General features: G+C 43.2%; 1 protein-coding gene across 10 annotated transcripts in view; it reads right to left on the bottom strand.

The window, feature by feature from the left end:
- Nucleotides 1-17,968, bottom strand: part of SPTBN1 (spectrin beta, non-erythrocytic 1) — a 149,779-nt gene that overhangs the window by 11,510 nt on the left and 120,301 nt on the right. For all 10 annotated transcript variants that reach the window (XM_085542530.1, XM_085542535.1, XM_015856705.2 and 7 more), the window contains 13 exons: nucleotides 14,265-14,355; nucleotides 10,952-11,098; nucleotides 9,646-9,909; nucleotides 8,782-9,006; nucleotides 8,495-8,584; nucleotides 7,969-8,247; nucleotides 6,699-6,829; nucleotides 5,271-5,475; nucleotides 4,750-5,124; nucleotides 2,783-3,027; nucleotides 2,260-2,398; nucleotides 1,186-1,270; nucleotides 581-777 (listed from right to left, as the gene is read on the bottom strand). In XM_085542530.1, the coding sequence (XP_085398656.1) occupies nucleotides 581-777; nucleotides 1,186-1,270; nucleotides 2,260-2,398; nucleotides 2,783-3,027; nucleotides 4,750-5,124; nucleotides 5,271-5,475; nucleotides 6,699-6,829; nucleotides 7,969-8,247; nucleotides 8,495-8,584; nucleotides 8,782-9,006; nucleotides 9,646-9,909; nucleotides 10,952-11,098; nucleotides 14,265-14,355 (2,473 nt within the window). The remainder of the gene's footprint in view (nucleotides 1-580; nucleotides 778-1,185; nucleotides 1,271-2,259; nucleotides 2,399-2,782; nucleotides 3,028-4,749; nucleotides 5,125-5,270; nucleotides 5,476-6,698; nucleotides 6,830-7,968; nucleotides 8,248-8,494; nucleotides 8,585-8,781; nucleotides 9,007-9,645; nucleotides 9,910-10,951; nucleotides 11,099-14,264; nucleotides 14,356-17,968) is intronic.

Below are 17,968 nucleotides of genomic sequence, written 5' to 3'. Positions count from 1 at the left end.
TGAGAAATGAAACGTTTTTGAACATGATAAATCACTGCAACACAGACAGTTCTCAGGTGCATTTTGAGAAACTAATTCTCTGCATTTTTCTGAAACCCTGAAATTACAGTTTATTGGAATGAAATCTGAAAGCACGAGACTTTAGAAGTATTAATCATGCCAAGTTTGTTGCACAGACTTGTCAGTAAAGCCATACAGCACCAGACCCTTAGCATCAAACAGAGTGCCGGCACAGCTGCCTGGCACTTGTTCATGTTTCTTATCTAATTCACTTAATTAACACAAAACAAACAAACATAAAAGCCTCCCCATCTATCCAAATACTGGAGTGACGTCCTCACCTGACATACACAGAAATAAAATGTCTTTCTCTGCATGCAGTTGAGCTCAAATGAACATAAGAGTGTTTTAGTATTGTTGGGAATATGAAACTTCAGGCCCTGAGTGATCAGCCTTGGCTGACACTCCACAGGGCCAATAAATGGAGATCAGGCTGGTGGTGAAGGGAGTTCCCAATAACAATCAGCTGGCACTGCCATATAAAGGGGAATGGTCAGAAGTTTGCACCAGCAGCACTCACCGTGGTCAGTCTTTCCAACGCTGCAAATCTCTCATCCCAAGTAGCTGCAGATTTCTCAAATGCTTCGTGCCGCTTAATTAATTTTTCCACTTCATCAACACTTTGACCTATTTCACGGCTGGACAGGTAGGGCTCCTGGCCCAGCAGCCAGGCCTCAGCCACACTCGCGTCCCTTGAAAACTGATGCACCTCCAAAACTGAACAAAGAATGTACACGTCAGTGCCATTAGTGTAAAAAAGACATCACGAAGTTAGCAGGCATCTCCCGAATTTATTTCAGAGTAGCTGAATTCACTCCAAAACAGCATTTGGCTACATGTTTCCCTTAACTAAGTTCACTGAAATTAATGATTTAAAAGACAGAAATTTGTCATGTTGGCTTTGCTCCGAGAAACAACAAAAGTGAAGTTCATATCTTCTACAAACTATTTTAAATTCTAGTTTCAGTGTTTCTTTTTGACTCTAATCTGCTGTAACCGAGTAAACTCAGAGCAGGAATTCTGTTATCTGCTGGTTTATTCCTCAGACTGGCCTGCCTACCAAGCACGATGAAGGCTACAGGGTTAGATATGGCCCTGTCAAGAAAAATCCAAGGACGTCCTTACTCAGTCTCAGCCACTCCCATCGGTCTTCCCACTTGTCAATCATTTCTTTTCTTTTTTCTGTCAGCTGCAGTAGCTTTTCCTTGATCTGGATTTAAGAGGAGAATGCAGGACTGTTACATAAGCATCAGGCATCACATTCACCCCACCACAACATGTGAGCTGTTACCACAAGCAGAGGACACTGTGGTTTAGTGAAAGGAAACACGGCACTAGTTTGTCAGGAAATGACTTGAGTATGAATGTAACAGCTTTCTTTAGTTCTGAAGTAGAAATAAACGTAAAGATTGTACTGAAATATCACATCTGCATTCAGCATTTATTAACAACTACAGTATCAAGATTATTTGGTAAGAAGAGCATAATGGACAAACAAATATTGTGAACACATACTGTATTTTCCATCTTTTGTCTAGGAAATAATGCAAAATGTGTTGCCTCTGACTGCTATTAAAAGCCTTGAGCTCCCTGCGCCAAAGCCCCATATTATTCTCAGGGTGAATACTGGCCAGCAAAACCTCCTAGTTCCTCTGCAGCTCTTATGTACAATGCAGACACAGAAAATATCACCTTCCTGTATGGGTAGTGTCTTACAACCAGTGGCTGCCCTCCTTTGGCCAAAGGAAGGCAGGAAGAAATAAGATTTAAGCGCTATTCTTTGGTCTACTCAGATCAGAAAACAAATTAAGGTCTTAGGCTGCTAAACATTTTCCTACTCCCCTCCCTAGCAGGTCCCTTCAAAATTCAGGCAGCTTCAGAGTTATCTCTGCTCTCGCTCAAAGGAAACACCCTTCCAAGCATGGCCATCCCAAAGATGTCTCCCTTCAGACCTGAACGCAGCAGCTTCCTGCATTTCCTTGCATTAGCTGTCATTCCTGCTTCCCAACACGAATGCACAGCATTAAATCACACACTGATTTCACATTAGCAGCTAAGTGCAATGGTCCTTGAAGTAATGCATGGCATTATAAACATGCATTATTAATCCACAGATGACACAATGAGAGTTTCTCTAGCTGAAATAGAACCTATATGCCATCAGCACTGCAGTTGTTACACATTCAGTGAGCACAATACCTCCTCTGATGCGTAGTGCTTTCTTGCCAGAAGAGATTTGCCGAGCTCGATGCAGGTAGTAAAGCTGTCATTTCGGGCATCGATTTCTGCTTTGATACCCTGGTGATTGTTCATTAGTAGTTCAACAGATGAAACATCCCTAGAATAGTCAATACGTGGTTCAGAAACACGTATGTCAGACATAAGAGCAGTTATGTTTTCAAATAATCTTCTAACCCAGAATGGTACAGTACAGAATTTAATTCATGGGTTGTCTGTGTAGTCTAGAAAACAGGATTTGATTGTCTGACATCTGATTGGCCCCAGAACGCTGCTGATCCTGAGGAAAGGCTGCTAACAACCTCTTCGAACATGATTTTCCATTGCAATTACTTCAGTCCCCCCGCCCCCCCCCACCTCTGCTGGCAGCAGAACTCAGGAGCAAGCTGCCAGCACACCACCATGTTTTGCCAGCCTCTGGCTCAGTGACACTGACCCTCAGCCTTATCTTTCATGTGGTATCACACAAGATGCTTCACATTACCTTGGCTTTTCCTGGGCTTCAATCTGCCGGATAACATCTTCCATCCAAAGCATGAGATCCCGAACCATGCTGAAGAAACGGAATTTGTCTCCTGTGTCCACCAGCCTAACCCTGCGGCCCTCACATGCATCCAACAGCGCCTTCCATGCTTCCAGGACCTCGTTTTCCCTCTTCTGGATGTCATCAGCTTTGTCTCCAGCGTAGGCAGCCTGCAGGCGCGCAGCATCCTCCTGGAGCTGTCTTACCTGGTGTGTGTTTACAAGATACAAATGTGTCAGCACTTAGGCAGTTGTGAGTCACACACATGGGAGCATTTCAGCTGCTAATTCATAATCTGAATTGCCTTCTGAAGTCCTTGCCAATATATATGGTCTGTCAATATAGAAAGGCTTATTTTATTATTAAGTTGGTGTACCCCTACAAGAACGTTTACTGGAGAAGACTGTTGGGTCAATGAGCCCCCAGAACAACAAACATATGACACTGCCTGAACTTTGTGTAGAACTGGGTGCCAATATAAAGTGACTGTTAAATTCCAGGGCAAAAGGGAACTATTTCCTAGTCAAGTTTTCTTCCTCTCACACTCTCTGGGGACACCCAATGCTATTGCTTGGTATTTTGTGAACGTCTCCCACACTTGAAAAATCCAACAGTCACTACACCTCCTTTATTCTAGTGTAAACAACCACATATATTGCAACATAACTGAGAACTGGCAGGCAGCTCAGCCATAAACGCCATCTTTTCCATCCTACAGGGATAAGCGCAGCCAGCCTTAATTCCGCCATTTCTTAAACATATGGTTCCTCTCTCGAATTCTCATTCTGGCAGTTGAACATTATTTTTTAGGTTTAGAATCCTGAGTGTGTTGGATGAACAGCTGCCTTCTTCTATTTATCATACCTTGGCTTTGTAAGACAAAGAATTAGATCAAGTTTGGCTGCTTTTCAAAACCTTTGCTTGGACTGCGCGCTCGAAATCTCTGCAGAACGCTGTTAAGAAGCATCATAAAAAAAACAATATTCACATCCAAAAGCACAAACTCATAACCAAGTCAGAAAGGTTCTCTGTAGGGATACAGACTTTCTCTGCCTCTCAGAAAAGAAAATGGAGAAGAACCCAGCAGGGGAGTGTGGATGTTTATTCAGTCGGTGGTGCTGTGTCTTGTTGCTGTGGTTTGCTTTTCTCTTTATATTTGCTTCTGCCTCCCCACATATCCTTCCTTCTTTCTACCATGGGCATCCAGCTGTGGCTTGTGTTCGCCAAGGTGAACATGGCATAAGGAGTAAGTGAACCTAAGGTGGCCTCCAGCACAACTTCTTTGAATAATATCCAAGAACAACAGTCAAAACAAAGAAGCCTGAAAACCATTTCACGTTACCTCTTTATATTAAGAACTCTTGACAGAGTTAATATCTCTTCAATGACTTTCAGATAATGGCTAAAGAGACAATATCCTGAGTCAGATGAACGTTTGTCTTTGAGAGTAAGCTATTTATTTTCCTATTGCACCAGCAACTTGGTGCCATGCTAATGCTGCAGCTGCTTGGGGCAATCAGAAAAAGGCCTTCTGAGGAGCTCAGGTGTGTTATCCTCATGCCCCTATATCCACCCTCTATTCCTGTGAACACAGCAGGCTGAGACTGGCAGGTGACATGACAGTGCTTTGCTAAATTCTTTGCTTTTATGACTGCTTCTCCAAACAGCAGGAGAAGGAAAAATCAGCAAGAGGCAACTATCTGTCCAGAAATCCATGGATTTCTGTTTTAGAGAAACTAATTAACCTAGTGCAATGACAGAGAAGTAGAAAAACAGATAAGATAATGATGCATAAGAAACAATTCCTCTAGGAATGCACTTGGAAAGCAGCTGCCAGCACTCTGCCTCTGGGGCCAAGTGCAGTGGAATCACTCTGCAGCTCAAGTGTCTGTATCCACTTTACTTTTACCATATTACTTGGTACACACCTGTGTGCCGAGCGCCTGGATATCGTGTTCAAACGTCGTGTGCATTCTCTGTAGTGTTTCCACCGTGTTTTGGTCTCTACCAAGCTCTTCTGGCAGTTTCTTGTGTTTGTCTTGAATGCGCCCTAAGATTTCCTTGGCATCGTGGTAAAATTTGTGCAGTTCATAAGAGGCTGCAAGAATTTGCGTTCTCGTGTCAATGAGCTCCAGGAGATCAGCCCAGGCCTCATTGAGACCATCCTTCCACTCTGCAATTGTGGCAGCATCTGAATGTCCAGAGTTGATGAGCTCATCAGCCATGTGGTTGACAGTATCCACACGCTCCTGTCCGATGTTTCCAGTGTCTCGGGCAAATTCTCGGAATCGCTCCTGTAGCATCTGAAACAGAAGGAAACAGATTGATGCAAGGTCAGAATCACAAAGCGATCAGAGCAAACCATTCAAACCAGTGATATGGACAATCTGCTTCTTTGCTGCATGCACAAAAAAAAGGGTAAACCTGCAGCCATATCCACACAACGTACCGTTACATGTTCATAATCCTGTCCCAGCTCATGGGATCCTGCCACCACCTCTCTTTCAGCAATCCACTGCTCCAGGTCATCCACCTCCCTGTTCAGCTGGAACAGCCTGTGTCTCTCATCCAGTTTGCCCCTTCTCTCTTCTGCTAGATCCTTCAGGCCTGCATACAGCTTATCCACTTTGGACTGGCGCATGCTGATACGCTCACTGAAAAAAACAACCCAAAAACAAAGAACACCGAGTCCTCACTGTCCCTTACAAATAACAAGAAAACACAAAATGAAGGTAAAAAATACACTGTTGGGAGTTTAACACCCAGAAAATGTGCCTGTTGTATTCAGAAACTTTGCTCCGACACCCTGGATCGATCCTCTGCTGGAACAGCTGACTGCACTAGCTGGAACTCCTTCTGCCCCATGTTCATCTAGGCCTGTTGGCTAAAAAGAGTAAAACTAGGAACCAAGATGGGAACCAGAGTGGTTCACCACAGATTACCCCAGAGTTTTTTCCTATAACGATAAGCAGGATTTGAGCTGCTGAGGCAAGGAACATTTCATTTTTATTTGAATTCTGCTCCAATGCTCAGAAGCACTGATGGGTTTTTTACTCCTAAAGCTCAGCATTTCCAAAAGCGATTTATGTTTCCATTTGCCTTATCTTTTCACTTATTTTCATGAGCCATATAGGGGCCTCCCTGCCTCCATGTAAAGATGATTCTGGTATTACAATACTCAGCCAGCCCAGCCAGGAAATCCACTCTCATTAGAAATTCTGACGACCACAAGAGAGTGCTTTTGAGTTAAATAACAACCTTTACCGGGGGCGGAGAGTATTTTTGCTAAGATTGTTCTATCTTCCTATCTGCACAGCCAGGGCAGTGAAACACATCAGCCTCATCATCAAATCAGCCTCACAGTGAAAGCCAATGGAGGATTCTGTTTGCTTAGCTGCAGCTCTTGGAACAAAACAGCTCTTCATCTTCTTGAATTCTCCCACAAGGAAAGTTATTTATGAATGCTGAGACAAATTAACCAAAGCCAAGATGTCACTATGCCCATGTTTAAAACATATGACTCCATTCTGATTCTTCTGCAATCTTAAATAGAAGAATTAGATCTTGGGGAGCATTCTCCTAAGACAGAAGGACAAATAGCAGTCACCCTATGACCTGGATATAAACCTGGCTGAAAGAGTGAAGATGGATCCTTGTCTCTCAGGACTGCTGTACTTTCATACATTTCAGCAGAGCTGGCAGACTCTGGTTGGTCCAACATGTCTCTTGAACTGAATAAAACTCAACTCAGCTTCTTCTGGACAGATTCCAGAGTGATCTACTCTTTATTGTAGTCTTTGTGCATCAGAATTAGCCAGTGAAGTGACTGAACTACTAAACAAAACTCATGATGCAATTAATAAATGGTATTTCATACCTTTCAGGATGATTATCTGCCACCAAAGTTCTGCTGGTCTTCGAAAGCTGGTGCACAGTCTCAGCATAGTCTTCCACAGCCTGTTCCAAAATCTGGTGTTTCTTCAACATGGACACTGCACTCTGTTCATCCTGTAATGGTGACAGAAAATGAAGGTCCGTTCTCCCCACTCCAGTGAAAGACTCTGCGTAGCAAGATCGTTCTGTTGTATGAGCAGCAGCCACAAAGATTTATAAAGAACTGCTCCAAACTTCTGATGGTTGTAAGCTAACAACTGAGTTCTCAGTTAAGTGGTGGACACAGAAAGCAAAATGATGAGTAAAAAGGAATGAATTGCAACAGCTCCTCTGGGATGCAGAACAAAACCACATCAGCTGCAAATTGAGCACGTTCCATTTCTTCTTCTGCGAAGTTCTTTGTGTGTTTACACAGCATCAGCAATTGTGCAGAGCTCAGAAGAGTGGAACAGTTTGAGGTACCTCACTGGTCAGGCTTTCCAACTACAGCTGGGACTAAGACAAGAAATCCTAATGAGCTCATGCCAAAGGGTTCTCCACCAAAGACTTCATGTCTTCCAAAGCATTTGCAAGCATTCTACTAAAAACTTCTGGTGTGTTGGAAAGAAAAAAAAGGACCCCAAAATAAAAAAACAGCTCTCAATGTTAATTAATATTGTCCATAAGCCTCTTCATGAAAACATGTTTTGTTCTCAGTTACTGACATAAATAATCCTTTCCATTTGCCTTGCTTAAATATAAATGACTTAAATATAAATGTGCTATGCAAATACTAAGCTGGATTTTATTCTATCAAATAAACAAACACAGCACATTTATGTACCTGCCACACTACTGGAAAATAGGAGTTCAATTAGTTTGGTACGGCCTGATGCTGTTTTGATTTCACTGTGCCACAGACCAACAGCTGTGGCATCCACTGACTGAACACCAGGCCAGCTTCACAGAGAGCTGCAACCTGCTGTTCCCAGTGACTCAGAACTGATAGAAATCTTGATCTAACAGGACTGCACTGGTAAATCTCACTTTACAGTACAGGAAAGCACACAGTCACCATGCACAGTCTGAGGCTGCTTTACAGACTCTGCACCAAGACCTATCATCCACACTATCTGAGATGATTGCTTGAGCTTTCAGAAGGGAAATAGGTTTGTTTATGTTACTGTTATATTAGTGACATATTAAATAATGTCACCTGTCCCCCTGTAGCTAAGCAATTAAAATCAAACTAGTGTCACAGTGGAGCCGCTCACCTTAGCTTTCTCTTCTGACATCATGTAAAGCTCTTGCTCACTCATCCAGGCCTCAGCCTCAGCAGCATCGAAGTAGTACTGCTGTGCCCGGTGAGACTCCTCCAGGCGCTTGTGGCGTTTCTCTGTCTCCTCGATTAGGAGGTTCCACAGCTGCTTCAAGTCTGCAAGTCTCTGTTGAATGGCTTCAGCATTAGGGCTACTGTCTGTGATAATGTTTTGACTCCTCTCAAAAATATCATCAATACGAGGCTGATGTCCTTGGATTTCTTTCTGAAGTGTCTATAAAGGAGAAATGCAGACAAATAAGAAAAGAAATGCTGGTCAGGAGTCTCACCTTTCGAGGGGCAGCAAAACACATGCCCTCATATCCTGGGGTTAAACCGGGGCTCTGACCATCAGGAGTGTACTGGAATATGCCACAGTCACACCACCACTGAAGCATCCATAATTTTGCCCCAGGCCTTTCTTTACTCAACTTGCCAGCGCTAAGGAGAAGTAATGGGAAGGGAGCCCTGACAGCACCTACCTGATTCTTCTTTATCAGTAGCTGCACGGTCTGGAGGTTGTGTCCGTGATCAGTAGATGTTGCTATAGGCATCCTCTCTCCAACCCACAACTGAAAGCAAGAGAAAAAGAGCATGTCTGATTTAATGCAGCCCCAGATACACATAGAACAACAGAGAGTGTTATGGGTGCAAAAGGCAGAATTACTGTAACATGCTATTGAGACATGACTGAAAGGTTTATCCTAAGCTCTGCGAATGATGTGAGTTTCTCCTAGTGTCTGGGGAACGAGACTTCTTTTGTACTTACAATTTCATCTTCTACGTCCCGGTTGAACTGGTGGATTTCCTTGGAGGCCAGCAGGTTTGCTTTCCTTTCATTCAAAGGTTCCAACAACTCCAAAAACTTCTTTTCAACAGTAAGGCGTTTACCATCTACTTCATCTGTACTCTTCCCTTCTTGACTTAGAGCCCGTGCCTGGCTTTGTAGCTCTTCTATCTCCTTCTTACGTACATCCATTTGATTCTCTAGCATCTAAAACAGAAACATGGCAAATAGACTCCAAAAACAGGGTAAAGGCAACTTACAAAACTATGGCATGTCAACAGCTTCATGAGAAGAAAGAACAGATACTGGTAAGGATTTATCATATTCATAATCACTGTAGTATTCCTGTTGCAAAGTGCAAGCTTTAAACACAAATTCACTCTTTCACAAGTGCAGCCACCTGCCAGTATTCCTGTTATGCCTGTTTGTGCAAATCTGGCCAACAGGGCGCAGATAAATCACTTCTATCAGTTGTTCACAAGTTACACTGAACAACTTCAGAGCATCACTAATTGCAGATGAGAGCCTCATTGTTCCCTGCTGTCCTCACTGTCTTTACTGCAAGAAACCAGGGAGCAACCAGCACTGGATGCATCTGGGTAGCATGCAGACAATGGTGACTGGAGGACTACCACGGGAAACAGAGGAGAGATATTAACGTGGGGAGGGAAGGAAGTACAAGGGAGTGATTGCATCAAGAAATTTATGGCTGATTTGTTTTTGCTTTTTCTTAAAGATAAATGGAGAAAGAAAAGATTTTTTTTCTAAAGCGAAAGGATCTCCCACCCCCTCCTCTGAGTGCAGGTAGACACTCAGTGCCTGCTCTGTAACCTGTGCTTTCATTACCTGCTGTTTCTTCAATAGGATGTTGACACTGGTGAGGTCTTTTCCATAGTCGTCCGACTGAATTTGGCTCTCCAAACCATTCAGCCACTTATCCAGATCAGCACAGCTCTGGGTAAAAAGCTCTGCCTTGTTTGCATCAAAGAGACGCTGAGCCTTGGTCTGAGTGGTGGATTCAAGCTCTTCCCACATTTGATGAAGCCCTATTAGCTTTTCTTTCACTACAGCTTCAGTCTCTGGTTTCTCTGCAATGAGCTGCATTCCCTCCTGCAAAGCAAAGAGCAAACAAAATGGTTTCTCTTCAGGAGCACTCGCAGACGGCTAGTGAAATTATTCCAATTAGCAAGCCTTCCCAATTCTTCATCTGCTGGCAACATCAACCACTCACTTTCTATCTCCAATTATCCAATGACTCTTTCCAGAACAACATCTCCCACATCCTTCTGTTGCAAGGAAGATAGAGAGCTTTTTGGTAATAGGAAGGTCAAGCAACACCTCTTTTCTTGTCCTGACTACTCATGTTCCTCTGTGGAACTTCCAGGGATGCTGCCTGGACTGGAGTGGGATGGGCTGCCCCGCACACCTGTGTGACAGAATGGGAGCTGCAGCTGTATAAGCTGCCACCTGCCTTCCCTGGGGCACCTCACCAAGGGAGATCCCATGTAATGCTGGGAGAGGGAACTTATGTCATGAAAACAGAGCTATGTAACTTAAGGGGGATATGTCAGTGGTTCACAGCAATTACCATGTGCTTAAGCTAGTGTCAGAGAAGAACATTCTCCCTTGGAAAGCAGAACACTTGGACTTCAAATATATGTTTATCAGTAAGGAGATTCTATTAGCTTTGGAAATCCTTCTCATTATACTTCCACCTCTGCAGCCAGGTGGTGCTAACAATGGATGTATTTCTCTGATGTGAACCCTACTGACAGCCCTTACTAGCACTTACTAGCAGTGACCCTGAAAACATTAACACAGTGATTGTCAGCTGTGAGCCTTTTAATTACACCATTAAAGGGTGTAACTCCTAACAGGTGAGAATGATTAGGTGAAGTCAAACTGTCAGCTTAGCCTTTATGTGTTCTGTGAATGCGTCTTGGAAAAAAATATTTACAGTGGATGAGGAATAAAATGGGTTAGAAGGAGAAAAAATGAGACGATAGTTATCCTGCAGTAACAAGACCCCCTTTTTGACCTATCTGAACACATGATACAAGGTCCAGTCCTGCAGAGGAGCAGATCTCCTTCCTCTTTGTGCTTAACCATCTCTGACACAGACAGGGAAACGATTTGGATATTCTTCAGTTACCTTTTCAATCTTCTCCAGCCATTCTTTGTTGGATGCAAGTTCTGCCATAAATGCCTGATGCTTCAGCCATTTGCTGTGCAGGTTCCTTGCCTCATCGTAAGACATATCCTGAGCTGTAAGCATCTTCTCATTGATCCAGAGCGAGAGCTGAAAAAGAAAACACACAGGTGTCCATGTCAATATTTGTATCAGGAAATAATGCGAAGTATCAAAATGCATGGGACTCACAGACTGTCTTTATTCAGGATTCAGTCAAGGATCCGCCTCTTAAATAATTAACATCCATCTCTGACATATAAGCAACCCCAAACCCAGACAGAAAGGAACCGGTTCCATCATGAGCAAAATCAAACACACAGGTCCCTGCCAGCTTAACAGGAAAAGAAGTGGGGACACGTCCTATTTTGTGGCCTGCATATGTTCATGCTGTTCTTCCCTTACAACGTTATTCATTGTGTTTGCTACTTGAGATGATGACCTGAATGTCACCACACGCCCCTGTGGAGCCTGACTGGTTTCCCCAGGACACAAAGTACACACAAATGGAGTGACATGCCAAAGTCACTCTCTAGAATAACATGAAGCCTGTGGCCAATCATCCATGGAAACACTGAATGAGAAGAAACATGGTAGCTCTATTCACATTAAAAGCCTTAAGATTAAGGCATAAAGATGGTTTTAGACCATTAATTCACACCACATTTCAGCTTTCCCCTACCATCTTTTCTTTACGTGGGTTAAATAAACACTTGTGTTTGTTTATCTGTGTGGCCTCCAGCAAGGTTCTCGGTACTAAAGACATTTCTTTTGCTGTTACATAAAACCCAGTGCTGACTGTGTTCTGATTTTCCTCAAATACAAAGACAACGAGAGCAATTCTCGGATCAACACTGGGGGAAAAAATCAATACTTTATAAATAGCTCATTGGCCAAGGGCAAATGGAATGTGAAAGTGATCATCGCAGCCAACATCCAGTTTCTTCTTACAATGAGTCTGACTGATCAATCTGTTTCTTAGGTGCGGAGGAGAAAAAAAGAAATTCATCAAAGAAACTCATTTTATTTTGCTTTCAAGTCTATGCAGAAAAATACTCATGTTAATGACGATCTCCATAGGCTGCAAAGGTTACAGGTGACAGGCTGCCTGGATACTCAACAGTCACAGGCTACATCAAGGATTGCTGTGCAGCCTGAAACACGGCGCTTTACTCCTGCCTTTCCAGCCAGAAGACAGCTGCTATAGACTGAAAAGTGCACTGCTCATCTTTCATTGTTTGCATCCACTCAGCCTCTGCATTAAGCCTTCTGAGGATTTAAAAGTGCTTCCTAAGGAAAGGCAGCATGGTCTGTTCAGCAGATGGGGTCAGCTGAGATGTGGATGGATGGAGGCGTGCAGTCAGCTGGTGGCTGCCACGATAAAGCCCTCAGCTCTGACTTCCACAGTGCTATTATATTCCTTCTGATAACACAGAAGCGCAAACAAAGCGCTTCAGGGGTGACTATTAACATCTGGTTTTTGAAACCACTACGGTCCTTGGAAGTTGGTATCTTCAGCGCAGGATTAGATTTAAAAAATAACACAATAGTTTGCTAAAACAGTGTTTGTGGTACTCATTTACTGGCTGAGCTGCTGTTCTGAGCATTCCCTGCCACCAACCCTGTTCATCAACTTGCTTCCAGCCAGGGGCAGGACACAGAGGGGCAGGAGGCCAGACTTCCGCATGGAGAGCTGCTGATGAAGGCAGCTGCCAAAGGGAAGGAGTACACTGCAGAAAGCACTCAGCCTCTCCCCGCACTGAGTGCTGCCCTGAATGCAGCAGGCAGAAAAGATGAGGGATCACTGCTCAGTGAAACAGAACTGATTCAAATCTGCCCGCTAACTCAGCTTCCTGGTCAGAGGTAATGGAAGGGCAAAGGGTGAGGTGCTCCTCTGGCTCCCGTCCCTCCAGCTCAACGCAGGTATCAGTAAGCAGTTTGTAATCCCACCATTACAAATCCTACATCTCATTGTGGCTGCTCCCTCAGAAAACAAGCATTCAATTGTGATTGTGGCTAATATCCTCTCAGAAAGGTTTGGAGAAATTTATAATGTTTCAATATTGTACATTCTATCTTTGAAAAGCTCCGTCGAGACATCCAGACTTCAGTGGCTGGAGAAAAACAATCAAGAGAAAAGGCATTCAGGCAGCCAGACACTGGAGCTTTTATGTGCTGCTTTTTCTTTCAGTGACTTTGGGGGGAAAAAAGGCCCTGGGGAACACCACATTGACACAGGAGCTAGAAGAGCCAGGGGGATTTTTGTATTAGAAATGTTACAGAGGAAGGAAGAAGCAGTTGCTAATAACAGCAGAATTTTTGCTAATCTGTCATGTTTTTACTACCAAGGAAGGAACATTTAAGCCAAGTTTCTGTTCAGCTTATGCAATGCAGGAAGACAGACTGCATCCAGGCAACCAAGCAGTAAACATCATCTGCCCACTTTGTGAGCATCACTCTGCGTGATTACTTGTATGAAATCCCAGCTATGGGGCAATTCCAGACAGACAAACTGCAGTGATTTCCAGTCTCCTGTGGATGGCTAAAACATAGTGCTAATGCAGTAGTTCTTGAAGTTAAAAGCACTTTCCCCACAGTCCCCTTTCTTTGCAGGCTTCAGGTATGGACAGCCAGCTTTTAACACACATCACAGGCCTGTGCCATCCTCAGTACCTGCCAGTATTGCAGGAAATATCCTAAAAATTACTTAATTCCTCACGCTGGGAACAAGGCGATTTGAACCGTAAAATGTTGCTTTCAGAGTGAAGAGCCCAGCTGAGCCACCAGAAAATCTGGAAAGGATTTTTGGTTTTGGATTGTTTTTTAAAATGTCATAGTACTTAACAGCCTTAAGCACATGCAAACTACCAGGTGAATCACACATTACAAACTACCCCCATTACATCTGCTCTCCTTTTTTCTAAGCATCTATTTTTCTGGCTAATGTTCTCTACAAATCACTTGATGAAATATCCTGGATCGGGCCAGATCTATATCCATAGCTCTAGAAAAATTCTTAGTATGAGAGTTCAGTGCTAATCCCACCACATTCTGCGTGATTAACTTATACCACAACTGGAGAAAAATCAGCTTGCACAACAAACAGGTTAATTTTTGCAAGGTTCCGGGTGTCTGGTTTTGTTTTGTGAATTGTTTACTCCGTACTAAATACCACTGGATGACCCGATACTGACTATTCCAAATGCATGTGGGGGGGTAAGGATGCTCTTCTGCAGGATGCAGCTAATAATGCTGCCACTGAAAGGAGATAATTTACCTCTTGACAATCCTGAAGAAACTTCTGGAGGTCCCTGTTATCCTTCAGTCTCATCAGAAGTTCACTGGCTGCTTCACGGTTCTTCCTATGTCTAGACAAAAAAATAACAGAAGAGAAGTCGCCTTGAAATAGGGATTCCATGCAAAATTGGGTTGCTCATTTCTGTAGCCTCTCTGGGATACATATATTGCATAAGCATATGGCACGTCTTTAGCTGCCTTCCAAACGAAGGGCATGTTTGAAGTTCAGATATGAACGTGTTATTTAATGTGGTTACTTAAGTTCAGCACGTGTCTGTTTTTGTGACCAGTTAAATACACAGGGAAAATTTGGACATCAGCGGGATTTCACAAGTGTTACGTACAGAATTTGGAGCATTAATTTCAAGACCATAGGAAAAGTTCACACTGTTTGCCAAAAAAACAATAGAAAATGATATTCAAAACTGCAGCAGTGGGGCCTCACGCTGCGGAGCCTTTGCATGGTGCGTATTTGCTGTAACGCTCTTCATAATACACCTCCTTGATGGCTCTGCCCTTCTTGTGGTAACAAAGCCGCATTTATATAACCTTCCAAATGCTGTACTTAACAAAACTGATGTGACACGGTTACGTATTTCTGCCAATAGAAGCATTGTGCACCTTGGAATGTATTTCTCAGAGCATTTAACACGAGAGGAAAACCAAAGGTTAGACAAAAAGCCCGATGTTTAATCTGTTAACGGCATCCCCTTGAAGGATGAATGGTGCTCATCCCAATCCCAAAGGACACGGTAGGCTCAAATGGACACGGTGCCTGATGAGCCCATTCCCCACATAGCACTGAACATGTTTGTGATTGATGCCTCATTAGGAATAGGTACCCCTGTCATTCAGCAGCTTTGGTATTTATAAAGCAATGTAGATGGAGCAGACAGAGTGAAGATGATTTTTTCTTTATTGCTCACCGTGTAAGATTTGATCATATTCATTAAAATGCCACTACGCTACGTAATACAATGAGATTAATAAGGATTGAGAGTTGGAAATTACTTTATAGGGTGGCAATTCATAAGATGATCTCAGAACGTAACAGCAATAGCTAAATAGCTGCTGACAGAGGAATAGGAGAGAACTCTCAGCAGGACTGCCATTGGATTCTCTATTGTCTCGATACAAGCAGCATCTGTAGAGCTGTAGCTGTAATCAGTGGAGTTACAGCTCAGATGGCAGGGAAGACACATGGAGCTGTCAAAGCAGGAGGCTGGAGTCCAAGCACAGGTAATCTTGACATTTTGGCAGGTGTTATCAGAGAGTACAAAGGAAAGGCCACACAAATTGTGCCTTAGGAAAAACCACTGCAAGGTAGCTAACGGGAGTTAGATTCAGCTCCTTTGATTCAGCTCCTTCTTGGTTCATTTACGTATGTTTGGGCGTTATTCTGGTTGCTAAAATGAAGCAAGGAATTGTTTGGGTGATTCTAATCACGATGATCTCATAGCTTTAAGGGTGGATTACATTCTAGACTCAAGTATTCTGGAAAGGGCACAAGTTGTGAAAGTAAAAGAAGAATTTTAATGGCACTGATTTGAATAAAGAACGAACGGACAAGTTCTTATGTTGGGAAATCTGGAGTTTAAAAAAACTAACAAAAATATCTCCCACAGAGTGCTGGAAACACTGACTTTCTGAACTCTGAAAGGAAAGCATGCAGGGAAATAATAGAGATGATGAAATACATTTGTTTTCTTTTCTTCAGTGAAATAAACCTGATCTCGGGTGCTCAGTAACTAAAAGGCTGTTTCTTTGCCCAAGGTGGCCTGGAGTGATACTGAGTGAAAAGCACTCTCTGAAGAACAGAGTCCAGTTGTGGCAAGGTACCAACTGGGTACTTGAAGATGTGCAGAAAGGAAGGGCCAGGAATCCAGATCCTGCCACTCTCAGGGTTATCAATGAATGTTCTTACTGATTCACTAGAACTGTTTGGGAAGGTAATCCCACACCAGCACAGAATGGTTTGCTCTTCAGATTCCAGTTATTTAGAATGACTGCTTGAATTCATCTGCTTTCTCAGGTAAATAATCATATATATTACTTAAATTATAGCAATGTCAGGGTTTACATTAAATAGGTACTTTCCTCTGTATATACCGATGAGGCAACCTCAGATCCAAATGTCCAAGCTAAGCTAGACCTACAAGGAAAGTAGAGGGTAGGAAACAGCGCATGGAGTGTCTTCCTTTTCTGGCACCAATATGAAGAATCAAATATAGGACAGTGATGTATGTTCAGCACGAAGATGTATCTGACTGAAATTACTGCAAGAGCAGAGCACCAAAATGTGCCATCATGCTCCCAGGCTGTCTCCCCAGAGGCCCCTGAGAAGGCTAATGCTGAAAACTGACAACATCTCTTGTGGTTAAACTGTAAACCTGTGGCTTTCAAGGCCTCTAATAAATCTTACACATAGCATGAATGCTTCTGCCTGTTAAGAATACTGAGATATATGCATGGTGGTTCTAATTTATTTAATTGTTCCAGCAAGCAGCAGGAATTCCCTTTTCTGAATGGGCAAGGAGAACAAATTGTTTCACTTCTCTGCTGAGTAGAGTTGTACAAACACAAAACTTGGATTTGCTACTTTCTTTACGGCAGCATAACTGGATCTTGTGTGCCACGAGTGTGCTGATGCCTTGCTCCAATTCACTTTCTTTCCTTGTGGTAGCGTTACTCAAACCCATCTTCTTTTCTTGCTTTCTCCATGTCCCTATTCCCATTTACTTTAATTTTAATCTCCACTAAAAGACAGCGAAGAAGTTGTATCTCCTACCACACAGTTCCACTCAGCTTCTTTAGTCTCTTCTCCTTGATGCCTCCCATGTCTGTTGAGGTGGAAAGCCTCTGCCCTGAAATGCTGTGTGCTCTCTCAATGGACAGTGGGTTAGCTTGCAAGCATTACTGTAAAAAAACCCTCTATTAACAATCTAAAAATCTACAAAGAGCACGGGAAGCGTGGAGCCACCGCACATACTTGAGTTTGTTTGGTTTTGTCTTTTGCTATAACAAAAGACAGGAGCTTGGTTGGGAGAGCAACTTCTTGTAAAACCAAAGAGGCTTCCTTTGCTACCCCTCCCACTACACCCAGCCCCAAGGCTTTGTTCTTGAAGCTTATCAACCTTACAGACTCGGAGAGCAATCCCACGGATTTCCTGGATAGCAGCGCACCGGATGGTTTTTGCAGCACTCTGCATAAATAGCTTTGGAATTGAGGAAATGCGTTGAAAACAGAAGTGAGCTTAAAACAAATACAGCCTGTAAGACTCAACTGTCCTTCTGAGTGGGACCAGCACATGTGCTGCAGACAGGACAGCCCAGGTGGCTGATCAGGGTGCCACAGGGACACAGAGAAGAAGCTGTGTTGGGGAAATGGTCATCAGAGCATCACAGTGGTGGGCAGCAGGAGCCCCTCTACACATCACTGCTTTAAGGACATGGAGAACAAATGAAGGTGCTGACTGGATAAGCTCATTGTGTTCCAGTGTTGTACAAAAGGCCACGGGTAAATGCTTCCTTTATCTGCATTGTCTTCTAGAAAAAGGAAATTGTTGTCATCACATAAAGAGATCTGCATGTGCCTTGGGTTCTAAGTTGCTGTGGCTGGAAACCCAATTAAGTGAACAAACTCAGATCCTAGGTTGCTCTCATACCATTTCCTTTTTCTGTCCT

The sequence above is a fragment of the Coturnix japonica genome, chromosome 3 (assembly GCF_054131305.1).
Source record: "Coturnix japonica strain WE chromosome 3, WE-NBRP24, whole genome shotgun sequence".
Taxonomy (NCBI): domain Eukaryota; kingdom Metazoa; phylum Chordata; class Aves; order Galliformes; family Phasianidae; genus Coturnix; species Coturnix japonica.
This window is presented reverse-complemented; position numbering and strand designations above follow the sequence as displayed.